This window comes from Rhizopus delemar, genomic scaffold, assembly GCF_000149305.1.
Source record: "Rhizopus delemar RA 99-880 supercont3.6 genomic scaffold, whole genome shotgun sequence".
In the NCBI taxonomy this organism is placed as follows: Eukaryota; Fungi; Mucoromycota; class Mucoromycetes; order Mucorales; family Rhizopodaceae; genus Rhizopus; species Rhizopus delemar.
Window position 1 is genome coordinate 1,932,671 of NW_027137832.1, and position 15,890 is coordinate 1,948,560.

A 15,890-nucleotide genomic window follows, 5' to 3' on the forward strand; every position below is an offset into this window, starting at 1 on the left:
TTTTTTTTTTTTAATTAAGAGATAAAATGGTAAACAGAACAGAGAAGATGAGTAGATAAGATAAATTTCTTTAATATGTTTTCCTTCATAGACCACTACTACTTCCATGTCCGATGCTGAAATCAACTATTTTAAAAAGAAATTTGAAGCACTTACTCACGGCCACGGCTTGACCGCAGAGACATTAAAAGAAATTTATAAGGTCGCCCAAATCCAAGTCTCTGATGAAGAAATCCAAGCACAGGTAAATCAGTTAGTATTTGTTGAATAAAACTAATACATGAGAAGATTCGTGCTGCTGATACAAAAGGCCATAATAAAGTAGAAATAGATGATTTTTTATCCGTTATGAATAAGGTAAATAAGGAGAGACTGCTCAACAAGTAATGATTGACTCACAATGAACTTAGCAATATCAAATAAATGCAGAAGAAGGAGTAACTAAAGTTTTCAAATTGCTTGACACAGATAATGACGGCCAAATTAACGGTGATGATTTAAAACGCGGCATTGCATTATTCGGTAATAATGTATCAGAGGAAGAGATTCAAGAAATGCTTCACTCTGCTGATATTGATGGAGATGAATTGATTAATTATGAAGAATTTTTAAAAATTATGGTAAATAACTAAAAAAGAAATTAACAAAAGTACTTATATTACATATTAGACACCTTCCAAAGTTAATGGGCAGACCCTCTTTTAATAATTGCTTTATTCTTACTAAAAAACTTGGATGTCTTTCTTACTGGTTTTCTCTTTCGAAGCACCTATTTTTATTTTTTATTTTTGCCAAATGGCTTTATCCAGTTTATATCAGTAATAAGCATCTTTTCAGTTATCTTTAAAATGTTAATGAAAATGAAAGCATAAGAAAAACCAAGCAAGGCACGCTTCACTCAAAAATAGGATATGTCAATTTTTTTTTTAAAAAAAATTTGATCTAATACACAAACGCTTATTTGGTAGATTTCATTTATGCAGATGCACAAGCTAATTTTTATAAAGTATCCTTTTAATCTTCATCAACTTGTATATTTCTCCCTCTCTTTCTCCTCTTTTTATGCTTGTCAATTTATTTACAAAAATAGAATGAAATAGGAGAACAAGTCATTGTTCTATCAACAAAAAAAAAAAAAAGAAAAAAAAAAAAAAACCTAGAGAGTCACATTGCACACACGCTTGAGCATTAGAGTGTGCCACTTTCTATTGTTGAAACCTTTTTCTTTTTTTTTTTTTCTTTTGTATTTTATACTATCAACATGCCTGAAGAAAGGTATATAAAGCAAAGTAAACCTACCCTAAAACTAAAAAATAAAAATCTCATTAGCCATCTAACCACAGAACAAAAAGATGAAATCCGCCCACTTAATGTAAAGGATGCTCTTACTTACCTTGACAAAGTAAAGTCAAAATTCGCAACTCAGCCTGATATATACAATCGTTTTTTGGACATTATGAAAGATTTCAAGAGTCAGCTGTAAATACTATTTCTTCCTCGCCTTTCTTTTTACTGTTTATTTTAGCTTCTCTAACGCGATTTTGTATATAGTGTTGATACGCCTGGCGTTATTGAACGCGTATCTAGTTTATTTAGAGGGAACCCTACTTTAATATCAGGATTCAACACATTCTTACCGCCTGGTTATTCTATTGAGTGCAGTATAGATGAACAAGAACGCAACATTATCAAAGTAATAACACCTTCAGGTACAACAACCATTTCAGATTCAGAATTACTGAATTTGGGTCAGGACAAAACAGAACAAAAGGAAACAGGACCTTTGGAAATCAACCACGCCATTACTTATGTTCACAAGGTCAAAAACCGTTTTACTGATCATCCGGAAACTTATAAAAGATTTTTGGAAATACTTCAAACCTATCAAAAGGGAGAAATCCCTATACATAAGGTGTGTAAATGTGTACAAAAAAGGCATATTATGCTCATGAATGCTTTAGGTTTATGAAGAAGTAAAAGTCTTATTGAATGGATCAACAGAGTTATTAGATGAATTTAAGCAATTCTTACCTGAGCCAAAATTGAGGAAGAAAAGATTAGGCAACATCCCTTCATCAAGTATGCCAAAGGTAGACAAGACGGCTCTTTTTGCTTGCTTTTCCTATATCTTTTTTATATATTATAGAGGTCAAAACATTATCACCATAAAGAAGAAAAGAAACTTCCGACGTTCGATCACTTGCACCCAATCCGAGAGAAGAAGTAGATTATGCAACCTCCAACTTTTCCGCAGAAGAGTCTGAGTTTTTCGAGAAAGCTAAGAGTTACATCAACGACAAGAAGACGTATAAAGAATTTCTCAAGATTCTTGAGCTTTTTAACGAACAAGCAACAAATCAGGATGAGCTTGTTAGTTGTGCTAAAAGTTTTATCGGCGGCAATAAGGAATTATTTAATTGGTTTAAAACCTTGATTGAATACAGTGGAAATAACAATGATACAATTGAGAATAGATCTGCCTCAAAGTCCAAATTAGATGCCAAAGAAAATTTGGATGACGAGATAAAGCTGAATTGCGGCCCTACATATAAATATATCCCAAAACTATGGCAAAATAACAAATGTTCTGGAAGAGACGCGTTATGTTGGGATGTACTGAACGATTCTTATATTTCTCAACCTAATTGGCCTAATGAGATACGAACTTCGATTGCATGTAAAAAGAATCAATACGAAGAAGCCTTGCTTCGGGTAGAAGAAGAAAGGTATGAAAAAAAAATTATATTATATTTTTATAAAACTATATATACTTGTAGATATGACTATGATCTAAATATCGAAGCCAATTTAACCACAATTGCTTTACTTGAGCCCATAGCAAAAAAAATAAATATGATGACACCAGATGAAAAATCCAGCTTTAGATTATCATCTGATTTTGGAAGTTCATCAAAAGCTGTCTATCAACGTATCCTGAAAAAGATATACGGCCCTGTGAAAGGCATAGAGATCATCAAACTTTTACACAACAATCCTGCACAATCAGTTCCAATTGTTTTGAAACGATTAAAACAAAAGGAAGAAGAGTGGAGACGCGCACAAAGAGAGTGGAATAAGATTTGGAGAGAGGTTGAAGCTAAGAACTATTGGAAATCCTTGGATTACAAAGGCATCATGTTCAAAATGACAGACAGAAAGGCATTGACTACACGATCTTTGGTCTCCGAAGCAGAGAAAGCAGAACGCTTTGAATTTAACTTTCAAGACAAGTCTATATTCAAGGATGTTTCCAGATTGATTTATTTTTTTTTGAATCGTCAGCCTGTCTATAATCCAGAAGATTGTGAATCCATGCACAAGTTTATGAATATGATTATTCCAATGATATTTGATGTGCAAGATGTTGAACCATCACTTGTCACAATAGAAAATATCACAATGGAAGAAGCGGATGATGACGAATTTGATGACAGATCATCTGTGTATTCATTAGACTCTGTATTTTCAGGCCAGCAACCAAAAAAGCTTATCAGCAAAAGATCAACAAAAAGAAGTAGGCACGAAAGAGTGGATGGTCTGCTAAAAAATGTGTTGATGCGAAATACAAGTAAAATACAATCATCTTCGTCTGAAGATGATGCAGACGATGAAGAAGAACAAGAGCAAATAAAACAAGAGGATGATCATGAACAGCATCAAGAAGAAACAGAGGAAGAGTCAGAAGAGCAAAATGAGCAAGAGGAAGAAGAGTCAGAGGAAAAGGAAGCATCAATTGAACCAGAAAATCAAAAAATGTATCATTTTTTTGCTGATAATGGGTTCTACTGCTTTTTTAGGTTATATCAAATCCTCTATGATCGTTTATATAAAATGAAGAAATTGGATTCAGAATTTAAATTGAATAGAGAAAAATCTAAAAAAGCTTGCAAGGAAGCGCTTGATTTAGGAATTACACCGAGACGTTTTAAAGGTAAAATGTAGAAAGAGTACACTACAATTATTTTTAATAACATCTTTCATGTGCTTAGCATTGAAAATGGACACCAAGAAAGGCTATTATAATGTATTACTTGCACTCATTGATAAACTATTTGAGGGAAATATTGACCAACAGACATTTGAAGAGAGCGTCCGTTACATATTTGGAACTGATGCGTATATTTTATTTACAATTGATAAACTTGTATTATCGCTTGTTCGTCACGTAAATTATACAAAAAGCCATATTTATTTATCCTCTCATCTTCTTTATAGATTCACATTATTATAACGGATACCCGTTCACAAGAATTATATGAAATATTTAAAACAGAGCATAGAGCTGAGCAAATGAATCAAGGTGATGTTGCAACATACAAGACCAAAATTTCAAACTTGCTTGATCCAACAGACAATATATATCATATTAATCTAGTATGTGTCAGAGCCTGCTATTTCTTATCAAAATTAATTAGTTATTATAGAAAATTAAGAGTAGAGCTCTAAGTGTCCAGCTGCTGGATGACAACAAGCATTTAAGAAAACCTCGACTAACTGAGATTGATTACAATGAATATGTAGCAAATTATATCAATTGGTCAAAAGATACAGAGGGCATTGATCGGTCATTGCTTACACCAACATTTTTAAAAAAGTAGTGGGCATGCTTTAAATGTGTATTAAAAATGTAACTTATTCCTGTATTTTAGAAATTTGAGATACAAGACACAGCAATCACAAAACACTCATGTTTATTCTGGCTTACAATATAAAATATGCAGAGATACTTATCATATGCTTTATATACTTGACACAGAGGATGTCTTCGTTCGTCATCACACTGCAAAACAATCAGATAACACAAAAAAGAACAACAAATGGGCAACATGGCTTGATAAACACTGGAATGATAACACTAATAAAGAAGAAGCAGAAGAGCAAGCAAAAAGGCTTTTTCAATAAACCTCTATTACATAACTTTCATCATTCACTCCTTTTCCCTCTTATGTCAATTTTACCATATTTTACAAAAAAAAGTACATATTATTTTAAAATAAAATATACATTCTAGCAAAATGTCAGTTCTTGAATGTAAAATATCTTAAAATATTTGTTATTCCATCACTTATTTATCTTTAGATGAATCATAGCTTCAACAAAACTGTCATATAAAGACAATTTTATATGAAAGATTGGAACTAAAATAAACGAACAGCGATGCCAAGATATTTACAAGCGCCTAGTTTTAACTCTTGGCATAAAGATCCATTAGCAGGCTACACAAATAAGTATATACAACGGATCAATAGCTTAACAATTAATGACAAGCTCTATAAAAAAAGCTTTAGGTGAATACTTCACATTTTGTACCTTTCGCATTTTTCTTTGCAGCAGTTTTTTTTAAATCTCAGTTTATTTTGCCTCTTTTTCTTCATTAAAAACATGCCAAGATGTCCTTCATTAAAAAAAGTCCAAAGATGCTGTATGGCAATTGTTAATGCCTCACCAGTAGCTTTACTCGTTGTTTTATTTACTTGGAGTTTTTGGGCTTTCAATTTTAGACTAATTTGGAACCAATTTATAAATAAAGAGCATTTTATTCAAGGTATGTACTTATTTTGTTCAATCTATTGTGAAAATTAAGCATTATTGTTAGGTATTCTGTACATAGTAATATATTATCCAAGTTTTATTTTGTGTGTATGGAGTTATTGGACTGTTTGTAAAACTTCACCTGGATATACTATTGATGTAAGAAAAAAAAGATAGACTTCATATATTAAATCATCCTTTTCAGTTACATAAAAAGAAAAAGAGTGAAGAACCTGGCGAAGAGGAAGAAAACGACGGATTATTAAATACGCATGAAGAGTTAAGCCTAAGATACCCTATTACAGTGAAAAGAGATGGAGCAAGAAGATACTGTCAAAAATGTAAACTTGAAAAGTTTGATCGAACGCATCACTGTAGACAATGCCAAAAGTGTGTATTAAAAATGGATCAGTAAGTTATATTAATGATATGCTACATATAATATATGTGGGCTTATACATGAGTACATAGTCACTGTCCTTGGATAAACAATTGTGTTGGATTTTACAATTACAAGTCATTTTATCTGTTCTTGATATATGGAAGTGTGTATTGTATATGCGTATTTTCAACCACATTGCCGTCTATAATTGAAACAGTGAATTCAAATATATTAGAAATCGATATCAATTTAGTGTTACTGGTATTTGTATCTGGTATATTTGGTATATTCTTGATACCATTTACATTATTTCACACGAGACAAATGTGCAAGAATAGAACAACGATTGAATTTTATGAAAAGACGAATTTTATGCTAGGAAGAAATGATGTTATGAGAACTAAATATTTTAATCCTTGGGATGTTGGTACAAGGAAAAATATTGAGCAAGTTCTTGGTAAAAATAAGTGGAAAATGTTTATTCCAGTAGGAAAACCGTAAGATTTTTATTATTAATCTTATCATTGATATTAATACCTGTTATTATTATGTAGTTTAGGCGAAGGTACTTTTTACCCTATAAATTCATATGCATATGAGACACTTGGCATGGAGGAAGAATAATAAAATAAAGTGATACGCACACACATTTTTTTTATTTTCTTTTCTATTTATTTAAAATGAATGATCAGCCCCCTCCTTATTATACCGTATTACCATCACAACCACAACCACTATCCTTAGCTAACAACAACATCTATATTATCAAAAAAAGAGATTCAGACATAAGGCATTTTCCGATAAATGCCTCATTCTTTTTACTGGGATTGTAAGATTATATATTATCAAATATACTATATATTAACACTCAAGTAGTCTGTTTCCACCTCTTTGGTTTATGGCTTGGTGTTGTTGGCCAAAAAGTCAAAATAAATATGAAGTATTTTGGCTTAAATTAAATATGGGCATGTCGATAATTACAATGATTTTATTCGTATTTTGTACATTTATATTTGGTATCCTTTTATGGGAAGACATAGAATACAACCACCATCACCCAAAAAGAGATATTCCACAATGGATTCTATCCTTCTTTTTTTCCTTTTTTATCAATTAATAAATCAACTTTTTGATAAAATATTCCTTTATGCAACATTGTATGACTATATTCACTTGCTTCAACAAGTCATTTGAAGCAAACAAGATCACTTGAAAACTCATATCTGAGCTTTTTTTTTTTTGTCATCCCCTGGGCGGACCTAGTATGTGTTATACCATTAGGAGATCGTTTTGTCGGGTCAATATATAAATTATTCTTAATATAAAGCGATATAGTATAATGTTATAAAAGCTTTTTATAGTACTTTATTAATTTTTTAGTGTATTTGTTCTATTTACATTTGCAGATGAGCTATGACTGTCAAAGAAGGAAATCTTTTTGACCAATTCTTACTACTACAATAGACTAACAAAAAGAAGGGGAATAAATATTTACAAATAAAAATAAGAGTAACTAATTTCGTCTTCGTCTATCCAAGTCATCATCGGATAGTGATCCTCTTTTGGATGAGTTTGCAGAATGTCTGTGGTAATAGGCTGGTGGTGAGGACTTTCTTGCAGAATAGTATCGACTACTGCTTCTGTAATATGAAGAGGTTGAATTTGGTGATACATAACGGTAAGATCCTGAGGATAATATCTTTACATAACCCGGACGAACATATTCTCCTGCGCATCGAGACACCTTTGATTTATCACTAGGAGATACTTCTCGGCTTCTATTATGCTGAAATTCATCATCATCATCTTGCACGGATGATTTTTCAAAACTCCTTCCGTTTGAGCAAGGATCATCAGCTATGATACTTGGCGCCATGGTTTCTACTGCTGTGCTCTTCATGCTTTGATTTGATGTATAAATCGTATCATTTTTCACTAATGCCCTCTTCTTTACAGGTGGAGAATGAAGGTTCTCGTAATGCCATTCTGTTCCATTTTCAGGCAAAGATACTACAGTGTTATTGGGTGGCGAGACAGAGGGTGAAAAAATCACTTTAGAGTACTTGCTGGTATCTTCAGATACAATACTTCGAGGACTGTCAACCTGAACTTCTTTTGGAGCGGTTGAAGGATGCTTCCTTTTACGAACAATCTTATTCACCAGATCAACACCATGTGCATCAATAAATTTTTCAACCTTTGTACGCACGTAACTGTTCATGGTTTGAATCTTTCTTGAAGATTGTATTTCTCTGTCAACAATATGATGTGTAATCTAATCAAAGAAAAGTTTAGCTTTTTCCTTTTCATGTTGATTTTTAGTGTTACTTTTCTAGCTAATTCTTTAAATAAATGTTTATCATCCTTCCAGAGACCTTTTTGCTTCGAACTAAGATATTTAGTTACAATTTTTCCAATCCCCTTCTTTAATTGAGCTTCATTTAAAGCACCATCCACTTCATCGGATCCTCTTCTGCTTGCTAAAGTCGTTGCAGCCTGAGATGAATCCGTACTCAAACGACTTGCAATAAGTGCAGCAGGACTATCACTTCTGATAGATTCTACCACTTTCTTTTTTTCAGCATCTTGAATCGTTTTTTCAACCAAATCCTCAAGATCTGACTGATTCACACCTTCAATTGAACTAGATTTCTCTTCAGGAAAATTCCATTGCGTTTTACCAGTATATCTATGGTAGTAATAAATCGTACCATCTTCCGCATACGCAAACTTCCAATTGGAAGGTAGTTTCCGTAAAGGGCCAGTAGTGACTGAAACAGCAGATGCTGAATCAATGCTTTGTGTATCATTCATCAAAACAGAAGAATCACTTGATTTAATACGATTGTGAAAAGAGCTGCTGTGGAAAGGATGAACGTCGTCAGGATTATATCCTGTAGATACATGAGCCAGATAAGAGGAGGAAGGTTTTGGGGTCCTGATATGTCTTGTATAGCCAAGATATCCATTTTTAGCGTCCATCATAGCACGAGGAGCAGTTGGAATGACGCAACGTGGGGGATATTCTATTCTCCATTTTATTTCGTTTGCATTCACATCCATTGGGAAATACTCATAATAATCATCATCAGGATCAAAAAATTCCCTAGAGGAATCGTATTGGCAAGATGACTGAGAGTCTTTTGACATGTCAGTACCATTCGCTCCATCCTTATTTGTATGTCCATTTGAGGGTTGGGGGGTTTCTACCACCTATATAGAAAACAGTAAGGATTTCTGTATGACTTCCCTATTTTGTGCACATACATTTCTCTTTGGAATACGATATACGCTCTTCAACTGCTCCCAATTTTTCAATAGTTGTTCTGCTAGTTTGCCAACCTCCTCATTTTCATCGTTGACGAATTTTTCAACAATATCAAACATTTTGCAGTCTTCCAACCCATTTCTATTTGCTAGTGGTAGTTGTGATAAGACATGGAATACTCTAACTATAATTTCCTTATCGTTCTTCCATTCTCCTAACCAGAATTTTAACATTTTCAATCCATGAAGATGAATAAATCTCTTAAAAATTTCTTTTCCCAAAGCCGTATCTTTATCTGTCAATTCTAAACGACGCAGTAACCTCGTAACAAGATGTGCTTTACCAACAGAGTCCAGCATCCGCTTCACGAACGACTTCATTTCATCTGGATTCTTCAAAGGCTGGTGTGATTTACGTCGATTCATCTTTCTCAGCATTCTCTTTTGTGTTAAAGTTACAGCCTCTTCTTCATCTTCGTTCGAATCGCTTTGCTTTCTCTCATCCTCGTCGTCATCGTCTTCTTCTTCATCTCTATTACTGTCTAGTTTTTCATTGTCAAATGATTCATCGTTTATTTTCGAATTGTTCTTGAAAGAGCCTCCAATAAAGCCTTTACACACTTGCTCTCCACAATAGCAAACTTGAGCTTGAGCACTAAGTATCAAGAATGAGTACAGATGAACATTGTACATGTTAGCTTCTCTTACCCATATCTTTCAAATTTATAATCAAACGTAAGCTCTTCTCCAGCTTTGATACATCGAGTGGTGAAGATACCAATTCTCATGTTCTTACCAACTACCCATTTTTGAGTGACACAGTTTGGATTACAGGAATGGTTGATAAACCGAGCCAAACAACCTTTCTTGGTTGCATCAATAATCTAAAACCAATTACACTTGTTTGTTAGAATCTTACATTAGTTTTTTAAGTATATCGATTTTGCCACTTGCCTCATCCGTTTTAAGCGTCATGAAGTAATAATGCTCTAATCCAGAAGCTTCATATTGCTTTGTTCTCCTGATAAACTCTTTGTTTGGAATTACTTCACCAATATACTCCATAATAAATGCGTTCCTATAATTAATATATTTAACTTCTCTCAACTGTTCATAAAAAAAAAAGTATTCATACGTTGGTAAATCAGTTAATGCCCTTAGTCCAAACCCCTTCTTCTCAGTTCGAATGACATCTACACGAGCATATTGTCGTAATTGAAACCGTCTATTACGACAGTATCTGCCACAAGGGCAATCATCTGCCGTGCATTCCATAAACATCATTCGGTTGATACAGTAATTATCATCACCACAGGCTGCATCCAAGTCATCAACATCAGGTTGGTACTTACATTCACAGGGCATTGATTCTTCTGCAATGGACTTTCCCGTAGCAGATCCACAATATATGTTTTCACTAATATTTACGTACGTCTCCATAGCATCTGCTGTTGCAGATGGCAGTTGTGTTTTTGCTTCTAATTGCAGTTCTTGTTCGTTGGCATGCTCACTGAATCGGGAATTAAAATTAGCATCCCCATTTTCTGAATCAACACTAGATCGATGCATCACACCATTTTCCTCTGTTGAAGAACTCAATGAGAGTTCTTTAAAAGATGTCAAATCTATTCTACTAGCTTCATTCGACGCACTTATGCTTGAATCAAGTGAATAGCTGCTTGATAAAAAACCAGATGTTTCTAGAAAACCTTGTGTTAGCTTTTTTCACAGAGCTCATACAATAAGAGTAATCTAGCTTTTTCCGGTCGAGATTTTTTTTTTTTTTACCTTTTTCATAATTCAAATCCTTTTTATCAAAATCAAAAGTCAATGTTCTTGATAATCTGAGCAGTAAAATGTCTTTTAGTTACAAGCTGTAGAATTTGTAGAAACACAAACCTTATGTCAGCACTATGCATGCTGAAGTTTTCAGTAATTTCTATAAAGTTTCCTATCTGAAGTTGTCTAATTAAACAAAATTAATTAAAAAGCAATTCAAATATTATAAATAAGAAATGCTTACACTTGCAAAAAAGTAAGAAGGAAAAAAAAAAAGAGATTACGGAAATAGCTTTATGAGTGAGATCTTTGATAAGCCACCAATCGCAATCACAGTTAATTGCCGTTTATAGCAAAATCCCGCATAAAAACCTTCTTTGATTGGATAAAAATATGAACAATCAAAGTGAAGTTTCCATCAATTGTTGTCTATTTTTTTTGTATGTATATAAAATGACATATCAACTAGCTAAATAATATGTTTCATGCTGTACAACACTTATTCAAATGTAATAATATGAATTACCCAGCCTTTTTTCTTTCTTTATGAAAAGCTTAAAAGAAGGGATTGAATTAATAGCCTAGTTTGACTAAAGTTACATTCTTACATTACTATTTATCAAAATGATGCTCTTGCATTGTTTCACATTTTTTAGTGTTTCTTTCAAATACGAATAATAGTAACTATATATTGGATTGCAATTTAGAATGCTTATCTTGTCTCTAGCGTCAAATAAAAAATGAAAGTGATAGAACAATCAAAAACTTCAGTTAAATCTTTTTGGTAGTTCAACAAAAAGAAGAAAGTACATGCAATTAGTGGTTGCTCTTCACACAAAGCATTTTTATTTTATTTTTACAAACTGATTTTTTGTCGCGTCTTTTTTCTCCGCTAAAAACAGGAACAAATTTTTTCTTTTTGACATTTTATACAAAATGACGGTTGATTTAAGGTGCAATCTGCTACAATTTAAGCTCTATTTATAAGAAATACTCAAAAGATTAATAACATAGTAACTATGAGCTGAAGCGAAAGACGAATATAGAAGAAAATCAAAACTTGCTAAGGCAGTTAGGATTAGGTGTTTCTGAAGGCATTGCTGCTGTAAATAAATTTATACAACGCGTATAAACTTCATTGCTCATGATAAAGATAGGACATTCCACATTTTGAACCAAACCAAAGACAAACAAAAAAATCTAAAAAAAGACACAACAGAGCTCCACCAAAACCGAAGGCGCCTGTAAGGCTTTCTCGAAGAATCAGAGGACAAACACCTGAAGAGATTGTAAAGCTTCATTATTTATACAGCAACAAATAAGCTAAATTGATAAATCATTGATATAGACTGATTTAAGCGAAGTAGTGGATGAAAATGATAGAGTACGTCAATTGGAAATTGCAGAGAAGGAGATAGAGCAAGAAGATACTTTGCCTTTATCAAAAAACATACATGTACCTTTAACTCTGAGTAAAAACATAAATATGCGCACATATATAACAGATACTAAGGTAATATATCTTCAGGAAGTATTGGCACAACCATTTGGTCTTTGGGAGAATTAAATACTGGTAAAGGCCGATCTAAAGCATGGAGTAGTAGAGGGGTACATATTTGAGATAATATAGTATGAATAGTTAATATTTATATTGCTTATGTAGTGTAAATATAAACATCCTTATCCAATTGGCTACAGGGCAACAAAATCACATTTTGGCAATGATTACACAATGGGAATTACTTTAAGCCCTGAAGGAGAGCCAGTTTTCACAGTAACAAAATCCTTTTTTTTTTTTTGTCAAACATAACTTGAGATATTTTGTAAATTATAGGTTCAAATAAATTCTACTACATTTAATGGAAAAACACCGACTGCTCCATGGACTGAAGCCTGTATAAGAAGCAGATCAAGTAGCACTCGTGTTAGTGGTCCATTGGTAAATAAATAAAAACATGGAATGAAAAGATGAACTAATAGTATGCGTTTGCCTTAGTTCTTTGGATTTTCTGATCCAGTTACTATGCACTTGATTGAAAAGATGAAAGGATACAAAGAAGCAAGTTTACCAGAAGACTCGAATGAAAATGGTATATAATATATCCAGTGAAATAGAAAAGGAAATATCTTCTATTTTCACATAACTTTTACTTTAATAAAAATTTTCATTTTTTTATCGTAAGTATATTGTTCTACAATTCTTGAATTTGAATAGACTGCTGGTCTTCTAATTTTTCAAAGTATTTTTTAGCAGCCTTTATATTAATTTGTGTAGCAGCAGGTGCTATAAAGATGATGTTGGTATTCATGATTAAAAACTTTTTAAATTTTCTCACTTATTCTAGAGTCAGATATAATTAATAGTATATTTGTACTTGAGGTAAGTGAATCAAAGTAAGCTGTAAACGTACTTCCTTTAAGTTGCATTTGATTTGAACATCTTTCTTTTCTAAACAAAATGATAAATATATGTCTTTACGTATTTAACTATAATAAGTTTTACCTAGTGTATAAATTAAACTGCTTTATAATACTGCTGATCTTTTCAAACCTTTGTGGATCAGGATGGTATATGCTGGCAGAATTCGCTATGACCAAAAGTGTTGTTCTCTCAAATAGTACAATCTCATCCGCATCACAGATATCACAAAATTTGTTGAGACCGTTCTGAAGGGCATTGATGTTGGGTACAAGACAACGTATTATTTTTGACCAAGCCTGTTTCAATATTTAAATTGGAGAAAATATGTTATACACGACTCTATTATTTTACTGCATAAAGTGATTCATCCCAAATAGAGGTTTGAAATACTTGAACTTGAACAGGTTCAGATCGAACGTGAAGTTCTTTTCTTTGTTTCTCAAATATCTAGTAATAGGACCTTTCAATAAAAAAAAAAAGGATTTTTATATTATATAAACCTTTTCACGCTTATCATCCGGTATTAAATCTGTTTTATGCATCAAACAAAATACTTTGGCATTAGGCGAATGTGTTAAAATAAATTCTAAGCATGACTGATAATAATGTATATCTTTATCAGGTTCTGTACTAACAGAGTCAAAGACATAGATGAGAAGATAAACCGTTTTAAAAATGATCTCTTGGTATGTTGTAAAATATTCACGAAATGCAGCATCTTGTCTAATTAAAGAATAAACAACGCGTAAACAAGTTCGTAATTCTTTACCCTCCACAATCCCATATATTGAAGCTCAAATTGCTCAAAAATTGAACTTTTGTTTCATTATTCCATAAATCTACATTTGATTATATTAAAGAAAAGGTCTGAAATAATAAAAAGTATTTTCTTATAATATTTTAGATAAAGGAAAAATTAAAGAGCAGAAAACTGAATACCTAATTATCTACCAGCACATACATGTAGGTTCCAATTTTCTTGTGTCTCTTGCTATATTATTATGAAATATAATGGATCGCATTGATGTTTTTCCTATACCGCTCTTTCCCATCAATAATACCTTTTTAAGATAGTATTAATGAATGTAATATATTCTATTTACTCTATTATACTTTATTTGATTTCATTGTATAATTAAAAAGAAGAAAGGAAAGGAAAATGGTACAAAAGTTGTTTATAAAATGAAGATTGAACAGTAACCTGATGTTTCGCGTGATGATCGGAGTGATTATATTTTAAGAACAAATAGGTGCAAAAAAAAAAAAAAAAAGGGAGTCAATGTTCATGTGTTATTGATGTGCTTCAAACTAATATGATTGGGGTAAATTAATTATATATGACTCTGATGCTTTATGAAGTAATGGTTGACAAATCCTTTGTGAAAAAAAAAAAAAAAAAAAAAAAAAAAAAATACAGAGATTCCATTTTCGTCTTTAACAACCAATCAAATTACTGCATTATAATATTCATATATTCAATCACAGCAATGCCTGAAAATTTTCGTTCTTTTTCTTTTCCATAAATTAAATAATTATGCCCATCGGTGCGATTGTAAAGCAAGTTGCAGCCGAATCATTAAAAACATCAAATGCAAGCTCACGTTTACGCTTAAGAAAAGCAGCATTGACCCTTGTAAGGGATTTTAATTATTATTATTCTTTTGTTAACTAATTTTTCTCTTTAGACACCTGCAGCAGTTTCTCGCCTAAAAGATTTAACAGAAGGGCCTACTCCAAAATATTTACGAGTTGGTGTTAGGCAAAAGGGCTGTTCAGGAAATTCATACATTTTGGAATTCACAGACACAAAAGGCAAATTTGACGAAATTGTCAATCAAGACGGTAATATATGAAAACGCTTTGACCCACTCCGTATCTCACCATAAGTAATAGGTGTCACTGTACTTGTCGACTCAAAAGCTTTAATCACAGTATTAGGCTCAGAAATGGACTTTGTACAAGATAAACTGTCAGAGCACTTTGTATTTAATAACCCAAATGTAAAAGGGACTTGCGGTTGTGGCGAATCATTTGCTATTAATTAAGCTATCATTTTTCTGTAATATAATATTAGATTTGTAATAATAATAACAATAATAAGCATTTATTTAAAACAAAAAAGCTTGTTTTTATTATAAAAGGCACAACGCCAAAAAGAATAAACCTAGAGAGAATGGCATATGGATGCTTTTCGTACTGGCTGCACCTGAAATAGGAGGAATTGTTGTATGTGATGTAAGCGATGTGATAGCGTTTATTGTCATACTAAGTGAGAGAATCGTAAACACTGTATTCGGTGGCCCTGGACTAGGATTAAAAGTAGGTTGTGCACTGCTAACAATAATAGGAAGGATGGTAGTGGTTGTTAATACTCCCTGTGAAAAAGAGAAAATTATTTCTTTATCTGAAGACATCGTTATTGGTGGTGTATTATGCTTTTGAACAATACCGAGATTTAAGCTAGTAGAGGTTACAAAGGAAATATAGCTCACTGGTTGAGCTGGAGAA

The 15,890-nt window shown here is 32.5% G+C and overlaps 8 protein-coding genes across 8 annotated transcripts; 6 read left to right on the plus strand and 2 right to left on the minus strand.

The window, feature by feature from the left end:
• Positions 1-106: 106 nt before the first annotated feature.
• Positions 107-705, plus strand: RO3G_08762 (uncharacterized protein; the record flags this gene model as incomplete). The annotated part of the gene is made up of 3 exons (XM_067663352.1): positions 107-244; positions 411-620; positions 670-705. The coding sequence occupies 3 exons, from the start codon at positions 107-109 to the stop codon at positions 703-705; spliced, it is 384 nt and encodes a 127-aa protein (XP_067519453.1).
• A 556-nt stretch (positions 706-1,261) lies between these two features.
• Positions 1,262-1,969, plus strand: RO3G_08763 (uncharacterized protein; the record flags this gene model as incomplete). Its single annotated transcript, XM_067663353.1, has 4 exons — positions 1,262-1,275; positions 1,330-1,479; positions 1,552-1,916; positions 1,962-1,969. 4 exons carry the CDS (start codon positions 1,262-1,264, stop codon positions 1,967-1,969), a joined length of 537 nt encoding a protein of 178 aa, XP_067519454.1.
• An 884-nt stretch (positions 1,970-2,853) lies between these two features.
• RO3G_08764 (uncharacterized protein) lies at positions 2,854-4,231 on the plus strand (the record flags this gene model as incomplete). Its single annotated transcript, XM_067663354.1, has 3 exons — positions 2,854-3,931; positions 3,990-4,116; positions 4,216-4,231. The coding sequence occupies 3 exons, from the start codon at positions 2,854-2,856 to the stop codon at positions 4,229-4,231; spliced, it is 1,221 nt and encodes a 406-aa protein (XP_067519455.1).
• A 1,151-nt stretch (positions 4,232-5,382) lies between these two features.
• Positions 5,383-6,662, plus strand: RO3G_08765 (uncharacterized protein; the record flags this gene model as incomplete). The annotated part of the gene is made up of 6 exons (XM_067663355.1): positions 5,383-5,545; positions 5,612-5,691; positions 5,738-5,943; positions 6,253-6,411; positions 6,469-6,479; positions 6,607-6,662. 6 exons carry the CDS (start codon positions 5,383-5,385, stop codon positions 6,660-6,662), a joined length of 675 nt encoding a protein of 224 aa, XP_067519456.1.
• Positions 6,663-7,405: 743 nt separating this feature from the next.
• RO3G_08766 (uncharacterized protein) lies at positions 7,406-10,750 on the minus strand (the record flags this gene model as incomplete). The annotated part of the gene is made up of 9 exons (XM_067663356.1): positions 7,406-7,600; positions 7,800-8,189; positions 8,243-9,127; positions 9,182-9,366; positions 9,526-9,836; positions 9,890-10,065; positions 10,229-10,259; positions 10,317-10,374; positions 10,534-10,750. The coding sequence occupies 9 exons, from the start codon at positions 10,748-10,750 to the stop codon at positions 7,406-7,408; spliced, it is 2,448 nt and encodes an 815-aa protein (XP_067519457.1).
• Positions 10,751-12,446: 1,696 nt separating this feature from the next.
• On the plus strand, positions 12,447-13,058 carry RO3G_08767 (uncharacterized protein; the record flags this gene model as incomplete). Its single annotated transcript, XM_067663357.1, has 4 exons — positions 12,447-12,473; positions 12,624-12,734; positions 12,795-12,899; positions 12,957-13,058. 4 exons carry the CDS (start codon positions 12,447-12,449, stop codon positions 13,056-13,058), a joined length of 345 nt encoding a protein of 114 aa, XP_067519458.1.
• Positions 13,059-13,152: 94 nt separating this feature from the next.
• On the minus strand, positions 13,153-14,510 carry RO3G_08768 (uncharacterized protein; the record flags this gene model as incomplete). The annotated part of the gene is made up of 9 exons (XM_067663358.1): positions 13,153-13,244; positions 13,297-13,409; positions 13,464-13,678; positions 13,734-13,829; positions 13,883-14,105; positions 14,152-14,221; positions 14,344-14,373; positions 14,422-14,443; positions 14,496-14,510. 9 exons carry the CDS (start codon positions 14,508-14,510, stop codon positions 13,153-13,155), a joined length of 876 nt encoding a protein of 291 aa, XP_067519459.1.
• Positions 14,511-14,916: 406 nt separating this feature from the next.
• On the plus strand, positions 14,917-15,427 carry RO3G_08769 (uncharacterized protein; the record flags this gene model as incomplete). Its single annotated transcript, XM_067663359.1, has 3 exons — positions 14,917-15,015; positions 15,068-15,224; positions 15,276-15,427. The coding sequence occupies 3 exons, from the start codon at positions 14,917-14,919 to the stop codon at positions 15,425-15,427; spliced, it is 408 nt and encodes a 135-aa protein (XP_067519460.1).
• Between the last annotated feature and the right edge of the window lie 463 nt (positions 15,428-15,890).